At 44.0% G+C, this 17,007-nt stretch overlaps 1 protein-coding gene across 5 annotated transcripts in view; it reads left to right on the top strand.

The window, feature by feature from the left end:
- The window catches only part of Calx (sodium/calcium exchanger 3), a 160,851-nt gene that overhangs the window by 118,428 nt on the left and 25,416 nt on the right, over positions 1 to 17,007 (top strand). For 4 of the 5 annotated variants that reach the window (XM_076800579.1, XM_076800578.1, XM_076800577.1 and 1 more), the window contains exon 6: positions 14,828 to 14,986. In XM_076800579.1, the coding sequence (XP_076656694.1) occupies positions 14,828 to 14,986 (159 nt within the window). Of the gene's footprint in view, positions 1 to 10,536; positions 11,232 to 14,827; positions 14,987 to 17,007 lie in introns of those variants that run through there. The other variant, XM_076800580.1, reaches the window with a different exon arrangement.

Genomic DNA, 17,007 nt, shown 5'->3' with positions numbered 1-17,007 from the left:
CAAGGTGTTCAAAATAGAGTCATTTAGTAATTCGAATTGTTCGTACTGTTCAAAGTAAGGCTCAAGTTCAAGTTGTTCAAAATAGGGTCGTGTATTCGTTCGAATTATTCGCACCGTTCAAAGTAAGGATCAAGTTGAATGTGTTCATAGTAGTAGAGTCAAGTTCAACGTGTCCATAATAGTAGGATCAAGTTCACGGTGTTCAAAATATGGTCGTGGATTCGTTCGAATTATTCGCACTGTTCAAAGTAAGAATCAAGTTCAAGGCGTTCAAAGTAGGGTCGTGTATTAGTTCGAATTGTTCTTACTGTTCAAAGTAAGGATCAAGTTCAAAGTGTTCATAGTATTAGACTCAAGTTCAAACTGTTCATAATAGTAGGATCAAGTTCGGGTCATGTTCAAAGTAGGGTCATGTATTAGTTCGAATTGTTCTTACTGTTCACAAAGGAAGGATCAAGTTCAAGGTGTTCAAAATAGGGTCACGTATTAGTTCAAAGCAAGGATCAAGTTCAGTGTGTTTCATAGTATTAGACTCAAGTTCAAGCTGTTCATAATAGTAGGATCAAGTTCGAGTCATGTTCAAAGTAGGGTCATGTATTAGTTCGAATTGTTCTTACTGTTCACAAAGGAAGGATCAAGTTCAAGGTGTTCAAAATAGGGTCACGTGTTAGTTCGAATTGTTCGCACTGTTCAAAGTAAGGATCAAGTTCAATGTGTTCCTGGTAGTAGAGTTAAGTTCAACGTCCTCCATAATAGCAAGATCATGTCTTAGTTCGAATTGTTCGTACGGTTCAAATTGAAGATCAAGTTCAAAGTGTTCATAGTGGTAAAAGTGTTCGAGTGTTCAAGTTCAACGTGTCCACAGTAGTAGGATCAAGTTCAAGGTGTTGAAAATAGGGTCACGTATTAGTTCAAAGTAAGGATCAAGTTCAGTGTGTTTCATAGTATTAGACTCAAGTTCAAGCTGTTCATAATAGTAGGATCAAGTTCGGGTCATGTTCAAAGTAGGGTCATGTATTAGTTCGAATTGTTCTTACTGTTCACAAAGGAAGGATCAAGTTCAAGGTGTTCAAAATAGGGTCACGTGTTAGTTCGAATTGTTCGCACTGTTCAAAGTAAGGATCAAGTTCAATGTGTTCCTGGTAGTAGAGTTAAGTTCAACGTCCTCCATAATAGCAAGATCATGTCTTAGTTCGAATTGTTCGTACGGTTCAAACTGAAGATCAAGTTCAAAGTGTTCATAGTGGTAAAAGTGTTCGAGTGTTCAAGTTCAACGTGTCCACAGTAGTAGGATCAAGTTCAAGGTGTTGAAAATAGGGTCACGTATTAGTTCAAAGTAAGGATCAAGTTCAGTGTGTTTCATAGTATTAGACTCAAGTTCAAGCTGTCCATAATAGTAGGATCAAGTTCGGGTCATGTTCAAAGTAGGGTCATGTATTAGTTCGAATTGTTCTTACTGTTCACAAAGGAGGGATCAAATTCAAGGTGTTCAAAATAGGGTCACGTATTAGTTCAAAGTAAGGATCAAGTTCATCGTGTTCGTAGTGGCAGAGTCAAGTACAACTTGAATCGAGTACTTTGAGCCGTCAAGGGTCAAGTTGGAAGTGTTCAAGGAAGTAACGCCGACACGCGGGCAATTCGGGAACGCGTTCAGGGCCGCGGATAATTCGCAAAGTTGATTTCACACTCGCTAAACAGCCGGCACGTTGTGCATACGTACCGGGGCTAACCAACTATTGACCGAGGCCCGCTAAACAGCTCGTCACGTCTGCAAACTAGCGGTATAGCGCGAACAGCGGCGTGTTAAAGCGTTCGGCTGTCTCGCTCCCGTTGAGCGTCGGCTTTAATCAAGCCCATTGTCGCGAATCACCGGCTAATTTGAAAAACAGGTATCGTGTCCTACGTATGCTTCGTTAGCCGCCGCCGCCGCCGCCGCCTTCGTCGTTGCCATGACCGGGAACGGAGCTAATTGCCGCGGCGCATGGAAATTATTTAAGAGCTCGATGATCCTGGCTCGCCAACTTCCTGCCGAATACTCGGATACGAACTACGGTCGGTAGACAGGCGGATGGGGGCAGAGAGACAGAGAGAGATAGACGGAGAGACACTTCATCTATTGTGTACCATGCAATTAGCCCGGCGTTTACGTCGCGTTGTTCAGGATTCTGTACAATCCGCGCGAACACCTCCGTGTATCGCCGGACATACCATTCCATCCCGGTACTATTGCTGTTGCGTCTGCTACCGCCACTAGAACTATTATCTCGCAACTCCCTGTTATCCGAGGGATATCGCCTATCAGCTTAGGCCACCGCCTACTGCGGCTGACAACCGGACTAACAGCTGCCCCCGGACTATTGTTGCTCCGAGACTGGTCTGCTTGCTCTTTTGGTTACGCGCGTACTAATGTCGCGCGGTGATGGTCTTCGATTTCTCTTACTGCCTGAAAGTTGAAATCGAACGAGAATAATCCTGTGGTATAGCTTTTGTCGGTAAAAATATTTTTATGCAACTGGTGTGTGTGTTTTGATTCGTGTAACGTTTTGTCTAGAAAGCGGATGTTTGGAGTAGAAAAAGAACAACATAAACAGTGATGGAGATGGACAGTAGTGTATGTGTTTCGATTGTTGGTAGATAAGTAATGAATTCACGAAGAAAGGACTACCAATTAATCCACGCAGCTTGGCAAATCAACGAAACGACTACTGCTGGATCAATGTTGTCGAGTCCTGTAGAACAAGAGCCAGAAATTGTTAAAATTCGTCGATGCTGTTGTTCGCAGTCGACCGCCGTTAATATCCATTTCAGATACAATCGGACGCGGGGCTCGATTGTTTATCCGCGTTCTCAAATGAATGACATATTCATGCCGGGATTTGCTATTCACAGAACGTTGCTCGTTCGACTGGAATCTGTCGCTCTCTCTCTCTCTCTCTCTCTCTCTCTCTCCGTATGTATGTGTGTGTGCGTGTGGTATTCTCGTTCAAGGCTGCGCACGGACTGACATTTGAAAAATTTGCAGACCTCGTGCTCGTCGACGACTGTACCGTTGTCTTCTGTTTGCATCGATTCTCGATACTTCGATTTTTATATTGTCGCGAATGAAGTCGCAAAATTGTGAAAAACTATTCACAATCAACAAGCACATGCCGTCGACGTATTCATTTTATTTTTCCGGTAACGAGTAGACCGCGAATCTCTTCATGCGAAAGAAAAATTTTCCCCAGTCCTCGGTCGTTCTCTGTTGTTAAATACTTAGCAAAATTTGCAACTTAATCGGTGTTCGTGCCCAGGTTTTCGGAACACATTGCGCCAGTAAATCTGACCTCGCATCGACCCCCCGATGACAAGGGCAAGGTAAAGGCTCGCCGAGGCGTTAATAGTGGGGTACCTTCGTCGGCCGGTTCACGCCCAGTTAGGCCACTTGCCGATCGTAATCGCTAAGCAAGCAGGATATCCAGCAGGCCTTATAAATCGTAGGCCGACGCTCGATTTACCCAAAGCTCCGTCGCGTGACGGCGACGAGCCAGTCGGCCGTTGGCACTACGGCGAATTACACGATATTATCCCTGGTAAACTTGCTCGAGCGTGACGAGGATAGCTCTCCAGCTGGATTCCAAAGGGATCTAGGATCCATGGGAATACCCCCGACGATCCTCCTCCGTGTCCACTTTCTTCGACACGGCTCGATTTTACCACGGTGTGGACACTCGTCGATTCAACGAGGTCCGGAGAACAGGAATTTTCCAATTTCAATTGATTATTTCGTGCGTTCATTCGAACTGTTCGAACGAGTGAACTGTAGTGCCCTACTTTAAACAGTTTGAATTTCAATCTATTACCTTCAACACTACGGACAATTCCATCTTGAACCTAGTAGTTCGAACACTTAGCAGGCAATTCGAGCTTGAACACGTCGAACTTGAACCTAGTGTGTTGAACAGTTCAATGTGAACACCTTATATCGAACACTTCGGACAATTTAATCTTGAACCTAGTCGCTTGGACATTTGGCAGGCAATTCAAGCTTGAACACATTAAACTTGAACCTAGTGTGATGAACAGTTCGGACGGTTCGACGTGAACACATTATATGAACACTTCGGACAATTCCATCTTGAACCTAGTAGCTTGGAAACTTAGTAGGCAACACAAGCCTGAACACATTAAGCTTGAACCTAGTGTGATGAACAGTTCGGACAGTTCAACGTGAACCTATTATATTGAACACTTCGGACCATTCAATCTTCGTCACATCAGGCAATTCAATCTTGAACACGTCTAACTTGAACCTAGTGTGTTGAACAGTTCATACAGTTCAACATGAACCTATTATATTGAACACTTGGTGCAATTCGGACTTGAACCTTCTGCTGTGAGCATTACGAAGTTGAAACTATCATATTGAACATTTCGAAATTGAATCAAGTATCTTGAACGCTTCAGACAATTTAATCTTGAACCTATTAGCTTGAACACCTCGGACTTGAACCTATTATCTGTAACAGTTCACATAGTTCGAACTTGAACCTATAAATTTGAACATTCCAGGCTTGATACTTGCATTTTGATCAATTTAAACTTGAAGTTATCGTTCGAGAGCTTTTGACTTGAACATACGACTTGAGCAGTTCCAATTCGAGCACACCAAAGTCTAAGCAACTTGCAACTTGCACTTCTGCAAATTGTCCAAACAGAAACAATAAATTACCAACTACTTTCTATGAATTTCGAACTACTTTAAATCAAAAACTGGAACTGCTACATCTCGAAGTTGCTATTTTATTGTCGGTCACGGTCCGTGCTTCATTACGACAGTCGAAAGTTCAGACGACTTCGGGCGACTACTGTGTACATGCCAGGGGTACATACGTTCGTGGTTCACGTTCGGAATAATGGTTCAGCAAGCGAATATACGGTTAGCAGGTGCCGTCTCGTTCCTCTCGTTCGACGAACGTGACCCGATTGCATCGTATAAATTATACCGGGTACACGTGACAGCCATCCTAACCGGTGTTATACGGTTTTGGTGATACCGTGTATCCGGTCGACCCGATCGCGTCCTGCATCGTCGCGTCGCGTCGGTCGTCGTCTCCGATCCGCCGATGTTTATGCAAACAGATTTCTCCGGATTATACCATCCGGCGCCTTGTCTTATCTTGTATCGGCTTCAACAATTGAACCACAAATTTTGCACGTTCGTGTCACAAAAGAACTTTATTACATTTTCATTTCGACTCATTATTTATCGATAGCTCGTTCGTTCTTTTTATTTCTAATTTTGAGTAACAAATGTGCACTGTGTTATTTCCACCTTTGTTCTATTATATTTATTCTTTTTTCTTGTTCTCAAAAAGCACAGTTTCGAGACGAGGGAGACAAGGGGTTTGCTCTCGCGCAGAAATTCGCTGCTGAAATTCCACGCGTTCGAGGTCCGCCAGGCTTCGAACCGCAGCGTTTTCCGTAAGCGGATTTCGCGCCGGGTTTTCGTCACGGCTCGGCTGAATTATTGCGGCGATTTCGTTGCGGTCTCGTCCCCGTTGACGAAACGGTAAACACCGGCGAAGTGTCTGCAAACACGCGCGTCCGCGGTTCCACGGGCAAACACCCTCCTCGCGTTTAATGAGATCGATTTGCCCGGCTGCCTGGCGCAAAACTCCAACGGTCTTGGCTCATTCGCTTCGATGAAAAAAATATTCGATTCTAATCGCGTTGAAACTCGGACGTGGAACGATTCTATTCAACGGTCACCGTGTGCACAGATCGTGGTGAACACTTCAGACGATTTGAACTTGAACATTCCACCCGGAACATTTCAGACAATTCAATGTTGAACCTATTGTATTGAACACTTCAGACAATTCGAACTTGAACCTTCCACCTGGAACATTACAGACAATTCAATGTTGAACCTATTATGTTGAACACTTCAGACGATATGAACTTGAACCCACTACCTTGAACGTGTCAGACAATATGAACTTGAACCCACTACCTTGAACGCGACAGACAATTCGAACTTGAACATACTATTCGAAACATTTTAGACAATTTCAATCTTGAACCTTTTACCTTAGACAATTCAGACAGTTCGAACTTGAACCTGCCGGAACACTTCAGACAATTCGAACTTGAACCTTCGGGAACACTTCAGACAATTCGAACTTGAACCTTCGGGAACACTTCAGACAATTCGAACTTGAACCTTCGGGAACACTTCAGACAATTCGAACTTGAACCTTCCAGAACACTTCAGACAATTCGAACTTGAACCTTCCAGAACACTTCAGACAATTCGAACTTGAACCAATTACTTTGAACACTTGGGAGGAAATTTGAAGTGAAAAGTGATGAAAGAAAGATTGTAAAATATACAAGAAAAGCATGTTTTTCACAGGCTACGTTGTATTTCTAATGTAAATTAAGTGGAAGGTCTAAGATCGCGGAATCGATTGGTGAATCGAGAAGATTCGAAGAAAACGTCTCGCCGCTATCTAAATCGGAAATCGGGAGATCCATGTCGCATAGGACCGATAAACAAGCGTATTTCACGGGGACCGTGTAACTTTACCGAAAGTTTAATACGTTTTCTTGCGGTGGCGTTACATCGGCCGCCGGTGCATTAACTTCGATCCCCCGTTGAGATTGAATTTGCATGTTCCGCGAGGTTTCCGACGGAGAACGGTCTCTGCTCTCTCTCCCCCTCTCTCTCTGTCTCCCTCTATGACCCCCAGCAATAAATCTTTCGTATGAAAATTACTCGAAAAAGAGTCGGCAGAGAGAAAGAGAGAGAGAGAGAGAGAGAACGCGTAATAAATCTCGGTGAAATTTTGGGGTAGACGCGTTCATCGCGGAAAAACCTCCGCGTATCTTTATGCGTTCCGTACAATATGAGACACGGAATTGGACCGGCGAAGAGATTCGGGGTACCTGGTCGCCTCCACACACTCTCTTCGGACCATTTCGAAATCTCGTTGTACGAGTGCCGGAGCTGTTTTATCTCGCTGATGGAATTCCTAATACCGCGGCAATCCGTTTTCCTTCGATCTTCACGAAGGACGTTAAAAGTTTAATGCCGGGATCCTCCGGCCGCACTAATCTCGTTTGCATTTAAACAATCTCCGAAAAGAAGACGCGTGTCATAGCCGCCGGTAGCGAGTTCAGTATGCGTATTACGTCGTCCGGGGTGCAATCTAATATTTTAAGAAACGAAACGGTTGTTGTTCTCCGCGAAGATCGGCAAAAGAAAATTCTACACGTAACGGTTTCGAGCGGAAGAGACGACGGAAACGTTTTAAACCGGTGTAGAACGGGGGTTTTGTGAATAATACATTGTCTGCCGGCCGAGGAATCCCCCAGGACCGAGACGTCGGTATGAGAAAACCGGGCGAAAGAAGGGAAAAGAGACGCCGACGAAAAAAGAAGCGAAGAGGAGTCCTCGCGGGGGCGTAGAATGCCGCGCTTTATTTCGCCGGGCACAATCGGACAACGGCGCGAAAGCCTGCTGAACTGGCAAAAGCCCTCGAAAGCACTGTATCAAACTGCCGGAGCTTTACTTTGTTTATTCCTCCCCGTTCTTTAGACCCCGGGCCCCCGGGCTCCTCTATAAATCAACGTCGCGACGGTGAATGCAGCCGCGCACGATGCACCCTGCACTTCACCCACCCTTGCAGTCTCGAATCGAAACAAAAATCCGGGAGCCGCTGTGTTCAGACGTGTGTTGGTCAAGCATCCGTATACGCGCCACTCGTTTGCAAAACTCGTTTGCAAACAACGATTAAACACGGAAATAATCGAAACTGGCGGATCCTGGTGACGTAGTTCATTCTGGAAGGGTCCTTTGAATTTTCTATGTTGACTGTACTCTTCGTAAGTTGAACCTACGGTGAACATTTCCACCCTGAACACTTCAGACAACTTGAACTTGAACCCCCTACTTTGAACACCTTTATGTTGAACCTATTACCTTGAACACATCAAACATTTCAGACAACTCGAACTTGAACCCCCTACTTTGAACACCTCCACGTTGAACCTATTACCTTGAACACCTCCACGTTGAAATTATTACCTTGAACACGTCAAACATTTCAGACAACTCGAACTTGAACCCCCTACTTTGAACACCTTTATGTTGAACCTATTACCTTGAACACTTCAAACATTTCAGACAACTCGAACTTGAACCCCCTACTTTGAACACCTCCACGTTGAAACTATTACCTTGAACACGTCAAACATTTCAGACAACTCGAACTTGAACCCCCTACTTTGAACACCTCGACGTTGAACCTATTATCTTGAACACTTCAAGCATATCAGATAAGTCGAACTTGGACCTGCTATTTTGAACATTTTTGCCAATATTAACTTCAACCTTCTACCTTGAACGCTTCAGGAAATTTTAAATTGAATTTTCTACTTTCGACACATTAGGCAATACGAACTTGCACCTGACACTTCGAACACATCGGGCAGTTGGAACTTGAACCTTCCAGTTTGAACAGTTCGAACAATCCGACCCTGAACGTTCTGCTTTGAACACTTCGAAGTAGAACCTTAATAGGTTGCGAGGTTATAATGAACCTTAGTAGGTTCAAGATGATTCTTGAACACCTATAATTTTCAGAAACTAACTTCAATAACTTCAACTTATAATTTTGAACAGTCCGTGCAATTAGAACTTGAACCACCTACCTTGAACCTATTACAGTGAACACTTCGATCTTGAACACTCCGTTCTTGAACACTTCGTTCTTGAACACTTCGATCTTGAACACTTCGATCTTGAACACTTCGATCTTGAACACTTCTCATTTAATTCGAACGTGAACCTCACCAACCAAACACTTTGATCTTGAGCCTCCCACTTGAAACACATTGAGGTTGAACATGTCTTGAACCTCAGTCATTTTGATCTTGAACCTCCCATCACATATGTCTCGAACATTTCTTTTTCGGACCACTGACACCGATCAGTATCTAGATCTGATAATGGTGGGACAAAGGGAAACGTGTTTCGTTCGTGGCTCGGTTGCAGCGATCGAGCGTAGCAGTAGTGTAGGTCCGCGCGGTGTCAGACGCACGGTCGACCGGACCAGTTCCCGATACACAATGCGGTTTCTTGCGGGCGGATATTGAGGCTCGTCGAGAGGAGTTTCCGCTTCGCGTGCCAGCACCAAGAAAAATTCGATGGGACTCGCTCGGACGGAAGTTAACGCTCTAACGAGGGCCGAAGTCTCTTTCTTCTCTCCCTCTCACTCTCTCTCTCTCTCTCTCTCTCTCTCTCTCTCTCTCTCTCTCTCTCTCTCTCTCTTCCGGATAGAGAGCCTCGAGGGGCGACGGAGAGTGTCGCACCGGGACGGCCGACAATCTGATTTCCCACTTTCCGGTTATTTGCATCCGAAGGTCCACGAAACGACGGAATTGCAGATACACGTTTCACGGTCTGACGGAGAAGCACGTTCTATACACCATTCATTCGATGGGGAAAAAAGAGGTGTACTGGCGGGGTCCCATGGCCCTGCTTGGACGAAATTGTCCACTGTTTTCGGCCGAGACTGTGGTACTTGTTTTGTAAGCTGCTCCGACTCTAAAAAATCTAAACAAATTCTAGAATGCATGCATGCTTGTTTTTATTTTCATATATGAAAGTTAGAACGTCGAATTTCCAAAGCAATCATTTCGTTCCGGACATAAACTACCCTAGTTGCCCATGAACTACCCTAGTAAATTGATCGTGTTTCAGTCGCATGCAATTGTTTACAATGTCAAACAAAAATAGGACAGAATTGGTAAAACTGCTTTCCAAGCAGAATATAAAGATTAACGTCGACTTTAAGGGACATCCCTGCCCATAACTAAGCGGAATAAGTTAAAAGGGACGAAGAAAAGAAGGACTGTAAATGTCACCGAAATCTGAAGAAACCGCCAGGAAGGCACAAAAAGGGTCGCGTCAATAAAGCCAGCGTCGAGCTCTCAACAATCCCGGAAGTATGATTTATCCGAGCCTCAAGTCCCGTTTCCTCGTGGAAACAGCAATTGTTCCGTCGAACTGTTCGAGCGTGGACGTTTTCTCGCGTGGACGTTTTCTCGCGTGGTGGTCGCTGGGAACTACGATCGTTACGAACTTTCGAAATCCCGCAAGAAACTTGTCTGTCCGTGACCGGTCGGATCTAGAAGATCTTTCGGAGGATCAGACGTCGTACACAAATTCCGCAATGGGGCGCGATGGGAACGTTGGGCCGTTTTTGTGCCAAAGTCGTACAACTTCCGATATAATTAAAATAAAGCGATCAAAATTTTTGCAATGAAAACTAAAACATTGCAAAAGATGGGAAAAATACGGAAAAATAATTACCCAAGACTGTTCACTGTATAAAAATTCTGCAAAGTCGCGGGACGAGAACTTCGTGCCATTTTGGGCGGTGACAGCCTTAAATCTGCAATTAAACATTCATAAAGCCTGTTGGCTTTTGCATTATCATGTAATACACCTAGCACAATGTATCACAAACTTTATTTTTTCTTCCCCAGGTATCCAAAAATCACTGCATCCTTTTAAAGCCCTAATTTTGTAGGCGAAGCTTCACAGAATGAACGTGCACAGGAGCAATTGAGTGCGCGGGAATAAAATCGACGTGAATCGCAGATTTCATCGAGAAGGATTGGCAAATACGTTGCAGAAATGTCGAACGCCGTGCGACGCAGAAACGAATATTCGTCCGTGGCATTATACGCGGGGGCACGATTCGGCCGGGTTTTGATCAGCGCACTACAAACTCGAGCTCTGTTTGCTAATCAGCATAAGCTCCCCCGGAGTTCGGGCTAAGTCAACGCGAGCAGCATTAAGGACTGCTCGTTATCTCGACGCCCGAGAATGATGTTGAGCCCCCTGGCTCGCGTCGTGTCAAACACCGGATAATTTCGCGATATTCAAGCACACGTAACTGTTCGCAGTTACTCGAACATCATCCAGTTACTCTAACAAGTTCCTGGATCCCCTAACATGCTCGAGCGATTGCGATACTTACTCTCTGTCCACACGAACTGCAGCACATCTTCGCGTTCATCGTATCAGGTTCATTAATTTTTCTTTCATCGTTTCTAGTCCGATTTACCATGGAAATTTCAAACAAAATTTTGCTAAATGTCTATCTATAGTATCAACTTCTGTTCGAGAGAAATTTAATTCTATTTCTTCATTTTCAATATATAAATTTTCTTTTTCTTCTTGGGAAGTTGTATCATATTTTTTCCTTTCTGTTCAAAATTGCACGGAAACGATAGGCATAGAGTTCCAATACCAATTCGCGTTTCTCGTGTAAAATTCACAGTCTAGCGATGATGATAGCAACAGATTCTCGTCTCCCATTGTTTCCCGATAGCCGAAACTGTGGGAATGGATGGACCAGTGCGAAATGCCCGGCAGGTTCTCGAGAGAAAACAATCGATTCGATGTTCGACGGATTGATTCCCAGGGAGAAAGGAGTCGAGAATGGGTTTATGGAATGCAAATTGCGCGCGAGAAACACGTCGCTTCCATTTGCGAGCTCTGTTCGAATCCGTCTGTGTGTATCGATCTGTGCTGACTGTCAAGGCTACACGACTTCGCCAGGAATGCTGGCAACGAATAATTCAACGCGATCAGTGAACGGGAGAATCGAAGCGATCCGCTCGCCGATAAACGACCAAGGCGCGCTCGAGAACGGGCTCCATGGGTTCTCCTAATGAACTCATTAAAATCGATCGCAATTCATTGCAATTCCTGCTAGCTGATCCGAGCGGAACTTATTTCTTGTCGGATTTGTTCTACGCCGCTCCACCGATCTATATTTATCTCTTTTATAAGTGTAAACGTTTAAAATTGTATTTTATTTGGTGAAAAATAAAGAATGTTAATTGTAACAGTGAATGTGGTTCTTCTTTCTACACCCTGGACGAAAATTTCGGGAACAGGAAAATTTTTGAAAATCGCGTGAAAATTTCGGCCGTCTGACTTGACGGTGACTTATACTACTGAAATTCGGGGATACCTCTTTCGATATCATGCTCTCCTAATACGAAAGTTCAATTTTGAGAACAATTGCGTGAAAATTTCGACCGTCTGGCTTGTCGTTGACTTGCGCTACTGAGATTTCCGAGAATTTTCGAAAATTCCGAGAATCGATTCAGTAGTACAAGTCAACGTCAAGCCAGACGCCCAAAATTCTCGGAAATGTCAGTAGTACAAGTCAACGACAAGCCAGACGGTCGAGATTTTCACGAAATTTTTCGGAAATTTGCACTTTTGTATTAGGAGAACATGATATCAAAGGAGGTATCCGATTTTCAGTAGTACAAGTCAACGTCAAGTCAGGCGCCCAAAATTCTCGGAAATGTCAGTAGTACAAGTCAACGACAAGCCAGGCGGTCGAAATTTTCACGAAATTTTCGGGAAATTGCACTTTTGTATTAGGAGAACATGATATCAAAGGAGGTATCCGATTTTCAGTAGTACAAGTCAACGTCAAGTCAGGCGCCCAAAATTCTCGGAAATGTCAGTAGTACGAGTCAACGACAAGCCAGACGGTCGAAATTTTCACGAAATTTTCGGAAAATTGCACTTTTGTATTAGGAGAACATGATATCAAAGGAGGTATCAGAATTTCAGTAGTGCAAGTCAACGTCAAGTCAGACGGTCGAAATTTTCGAAATTTCAGTAACACAAGTCGACGGCAAGTCAGACGGCCGAAAATTTCGAAATTTCAGTAATACAACTCAACGACAAGTCAGACGGTCGAGATTTTCACGAAATTTTTCTAAATTTAAGTAGTGTATGTCAACGACAAGTCAGACGGTCGAATTTTTCCGGAATTTTTCGAAAAATTGCGCTTTCTATCGGGACAATATGATATTGAAAGAGATGGCAGCAGAAAACTCGGAAAATTTCGAAATTCAGTGGTATAACTCAACGATAAGAAGGACGTTCAGGAAAAATTGAGGATTGAATAATTACATACGCAGATATGTTTTTTCAAGTACATGTCTTTATTTATTCATTATCAATTGTAACATAAAATGATTGCCTGCACCACGCTTCGGTATTAACAGCAATTTTCGAGGCAGTTTCGAGTAAATACGTCGACGAAAGCCATAAATAAACGTTAGTTAACATCGAGGGAAACGTAGCGATACTGGCACCGTCTAACTTATGCGATTTCTGGCTCGTTCCGACTTGTTTTCACGAGTAAACCATTGCGATCGATTGATACTGTTTCCATGGCAGCACTGTAAACAGAAACAAAAATTTTATTGCTATTTATTAATAAATGATGATGTACAAGTACTAGGAATGGAATTGTGCTACGTCTGTTTACTGCACGATTTCCGCAAAACTTTGTGAATCAATATACCTCAATAAATTACAACTTCGCAACTCTGTTACGATGCAATGAATTTATTCAGTTCCGAATTGAACGTACTGCGAACACTGTGCAAATAAATTTAGCCGGAAAACATGTTGGAAATCAATCGTATAACTTTCGTCTAGCATGCTTCGAAACTAATTATTACGATCCTTTAATTTGCACAGAATGAAATCGTACGAAACAGAAATAATACAGCGCCATAAAATGACTACTATCAACGTGTAAAATAAATCCGAAAACAGACCTAGTCCCCCGTAAAACAAACTAGAAGTTGGTGTGCGCCGAAATTTTATATTTTGCAGCACCAACAGACTTTAAAGTTTCTCCCTTACGAGCGAGGGTTGTATAAACGTTTCGAGAAGAACGGCAGGTCTTTATCAGCGATATCACCGTGACGAGGCAGAGCAACAAAGCTGTTCCCGGTATCGTGTTGATGTTTGTTCGCGTAACGCGCCTACTCACCGGCGCGGGTTAAAGCGTTAATTAAGCTACCCCGAGCGGCGAAGCCGTACCTTTTTTTTCCACCGGGGGGCCTCTTGTGTTTTGGTTAACTACGCGCTTCAGAGGTAATTAAGCCGCTCACAATTAATCTCTGTCTCCTTTTACCCGACGCGCACCGGTTCCCGCGCGATGTTGATACTGCGAATTATGAAACGCGAGCTACGTTCGCTCGTGGATCGCGTTGCCTGCGATCCTGTTTTTCTTTTTTCATAAACAACCGATTCCACAACACTCTCGTTAGTTTTTGTTCAGTCACAAAATCAAATTTCCAACAAGTTTCCAAATTAGTCGACTTCAAAGAATCAATTGGTATTTCTCTCGACTGATAAATGGGAACAATGTTTTTAAGATGCTTACCTTGAAATATTTTAAAGTTTCGATGAAGCGCGTCGTGGATTTAATTTTTCTTCTCCGCGTTCAAGGAATTGTTACAACTTTTCCAGATAGCCATTTCATAGGGAAAGCTTCGCAGATTCAGCTGATATATTTCCCAATCAGATCAATCGATGGGAACAGCTTTAAATCTGTAATTAAACATTCACTTTAAAACCAGCAACTTAAATGAAGCGCGACGCGCCTAATGTTATGTGTCAAAAATTTTATTTTTTTCCTCGGCTATCCAAAATCCCCTGAACTTTTTAAACCCCTCATTCTGCAGGGAAAACTTCCCGGATTAGCCGGATATTTTATTTAATCGAATCAGGTCACGAGAACGGCCTTAAATAAATTTTATTTCACCTGGTGTGCGGTGAGTGGGCATACTTTCTTTTTTCTCTCGGGTGTCCAAAATCGGCCGAACTTTTTAAACCCCTCATTTTGCAGGGGAAGCTTCGCGGAATCGACGAATATATTTCACATAAATTTATGGATTATTTGCGAACTATTCGAACTGAGAAACGGAACTGGTATGATTTCAGACATCGCCGGCGGTTACCTGTGCTTCGTCGTGAGCATATGCGGTATCGGCGTGGTGACGGCGGTAATCGGGGACGTGGCATCCTACTTCGGATGCACTCTGGGAATCAAGGATTCCGTGACCGCAGTGGCATTCGTTGCACTCGGCACCAGCATTCCCGGTAAGTTCTCGAGCGCAGCTCCTAAACGCCGCAGAGACGCGTGTAATTCACAGGTGAGCGACCGGCAGAACCGCTCTGTGTTTTACGCGCGATAAAATTTGCCCCGACACCGTTCAACGATTAGCTCTCACCGCGCTCAATGAACAACGCACCCGGCCAAGAAATAATGAGAAAGCAACGGGAACAATTAGCGCTAATTAAGTGCGACCACTTTCGAACGCGTGCGTGCCCAACAACGTCGCGTCTTACGGGTAAAAGTCCCTATAAACTATTTTTAGGAATTCGTTGCTCTCCAAGTGTGCTTTGTTCAACAATATAACGAGTAAACAAAATTTTGACAACAAGAAAATTATGACGAATAAGATCTTTTGTCGAGGCGAAAAACAAACTTTGAATTGTCGTAACTTTGTACAAAAAGATCGCACGATACTCTACCTAGGCTTGTTCGACAGCGTAAAGTCTCCAGTTTGTCCTAGCACACGTTGCTCTTCCCGGAAAAATTGTCTCCGCATTAGAAAACGAGCGGAAAAGCGAAGATGATCGTATTTCCGAGAAAGTTCTGCAAATTTCAACGTTCGTGAAAAGTTCAAAAAATTTGACGACGCCGTTAATGTTCGCGGGTTTGAATATTGAAGCGTCCCGAGTATGACGTGCCCGTAAAAATGGACGTGCGATTTTTTCCCACGGTTTTACTGCGATCTGATTGAAAAACGTGGCCCTTCCCCGTTTAATGTCAGCGGCGCATTTGTCCGTTCAAAGTGTAATAAAACGGTGCGAAAAAATCGCCCATCAATTTTTATGGCGTCGTTGCAGACAGGAGACATCGGTCTTCGAGTCCTGATTGATTTCGATACCGAGAAGAATGTTTTAACCTCGACGGAGGTGTTCAAAGTGTCGCTTGTAGGCAGCTTGAATTCCGAGACATCGCTGCCGGTTTTTAGTTTTATCGGATAATCGCCGCGATTTGCAAACAATTGTCTAGGTGGTAATAGTTCCGAGGGCTCGAACGTTGAAACGTTCGCAGTTTCTTCGCAGGAGCGTCGGTCCGGAACAAAAGACGGCAAGATTTAATTTCTTAGCGGTCGTCGATCCGAAAAGTTCCTTAATGACGGCGACAAAAGGTGTCGGCGGTCTCCCGGAGGCGCATTTATCATCCGAGGACCACTCCACCGGAAGTTCGGCCTTTTTCCGAGCCGTTTCTTATCCCGGGTCCACGAGGAACGGGTTGGGGAACCGAGCAGCCACTGGACGAGATAAATCTTGCAGCAGATCCCGTCACAGTCGAGGATTTGACGCGGTCCTCGCGGTTTCCCAACGGCCCACTTCCGGTCCACCACGACTTTCCGCTCAGCGGAACTGCCGGGAACGCGAATTACAGTAACGCCTCGATATATGCGAAAAATTCGGGACCGAAGTGTCACTTACATCAAACACTGTTCTACGATCGCCGTCCGCTAACAACAATGTCCATTTTGTGTTATAACTTTTTCGTTTTTAATCATTTTGTTGCGAAACTTTCACTGGCTTATCGGTGGCATTTTTGCGATTAAAATGAGTCCAAGCACGATGCAATTTCGATTAGATTTGCTTGTGTAATCCACGATTTAGCAGAACCTCTATTATCCGAACGGAACATACGTTTACTTTGGGAATTTTTTTCTTTCGAGAAACGTTGTGCGAACGTCCCTAAACACGTCTGCAAATTTTCAACGTACGATCTTGAAACGGGAAACGGGAGAGGCGAAACGGGACACTTCCTTAATGAGGTCATGACGGTAATAATTATTGCGAACTAGGTCAGACAGTGTTCTATCGCGTAACTAGAGGTTCCGCGATCTCGATCTAGTTGTGCGGATTAACCAGAGAAGTGTAGTGTATGTTAATGTTAAAAAATTATTACGCTACCGCTGTTCACCTAGCGTGGTCGCGAGTGATTTGCATACTGCGGAAAATTTATTCAGCTGTTTTCATAAATCACTTTAATATGATCTGCCGGAGGCCTGGGGCGGCTAGTTAACAAT

The sequence above is a fragment of the Halictus rubicundus genome, chromosome 15, assembly GCF_050948215.1.
Source record: "Halictus rubicundus isolate RS-2024b chromosome 15, iyHalRubi1_principal, whole genome shotgun sequence".
NCBI lineage: Eukaryota > Metazoa > Arthropoda > Insecta > Hymenoptera > Halictidae > Halictus > Halictus rubicundus.
The sequence above is the reverse complement of the archived record's forward strand: the minus strand, read 5'-3'. Positions and strand labels throughout refer to the sequence as shown.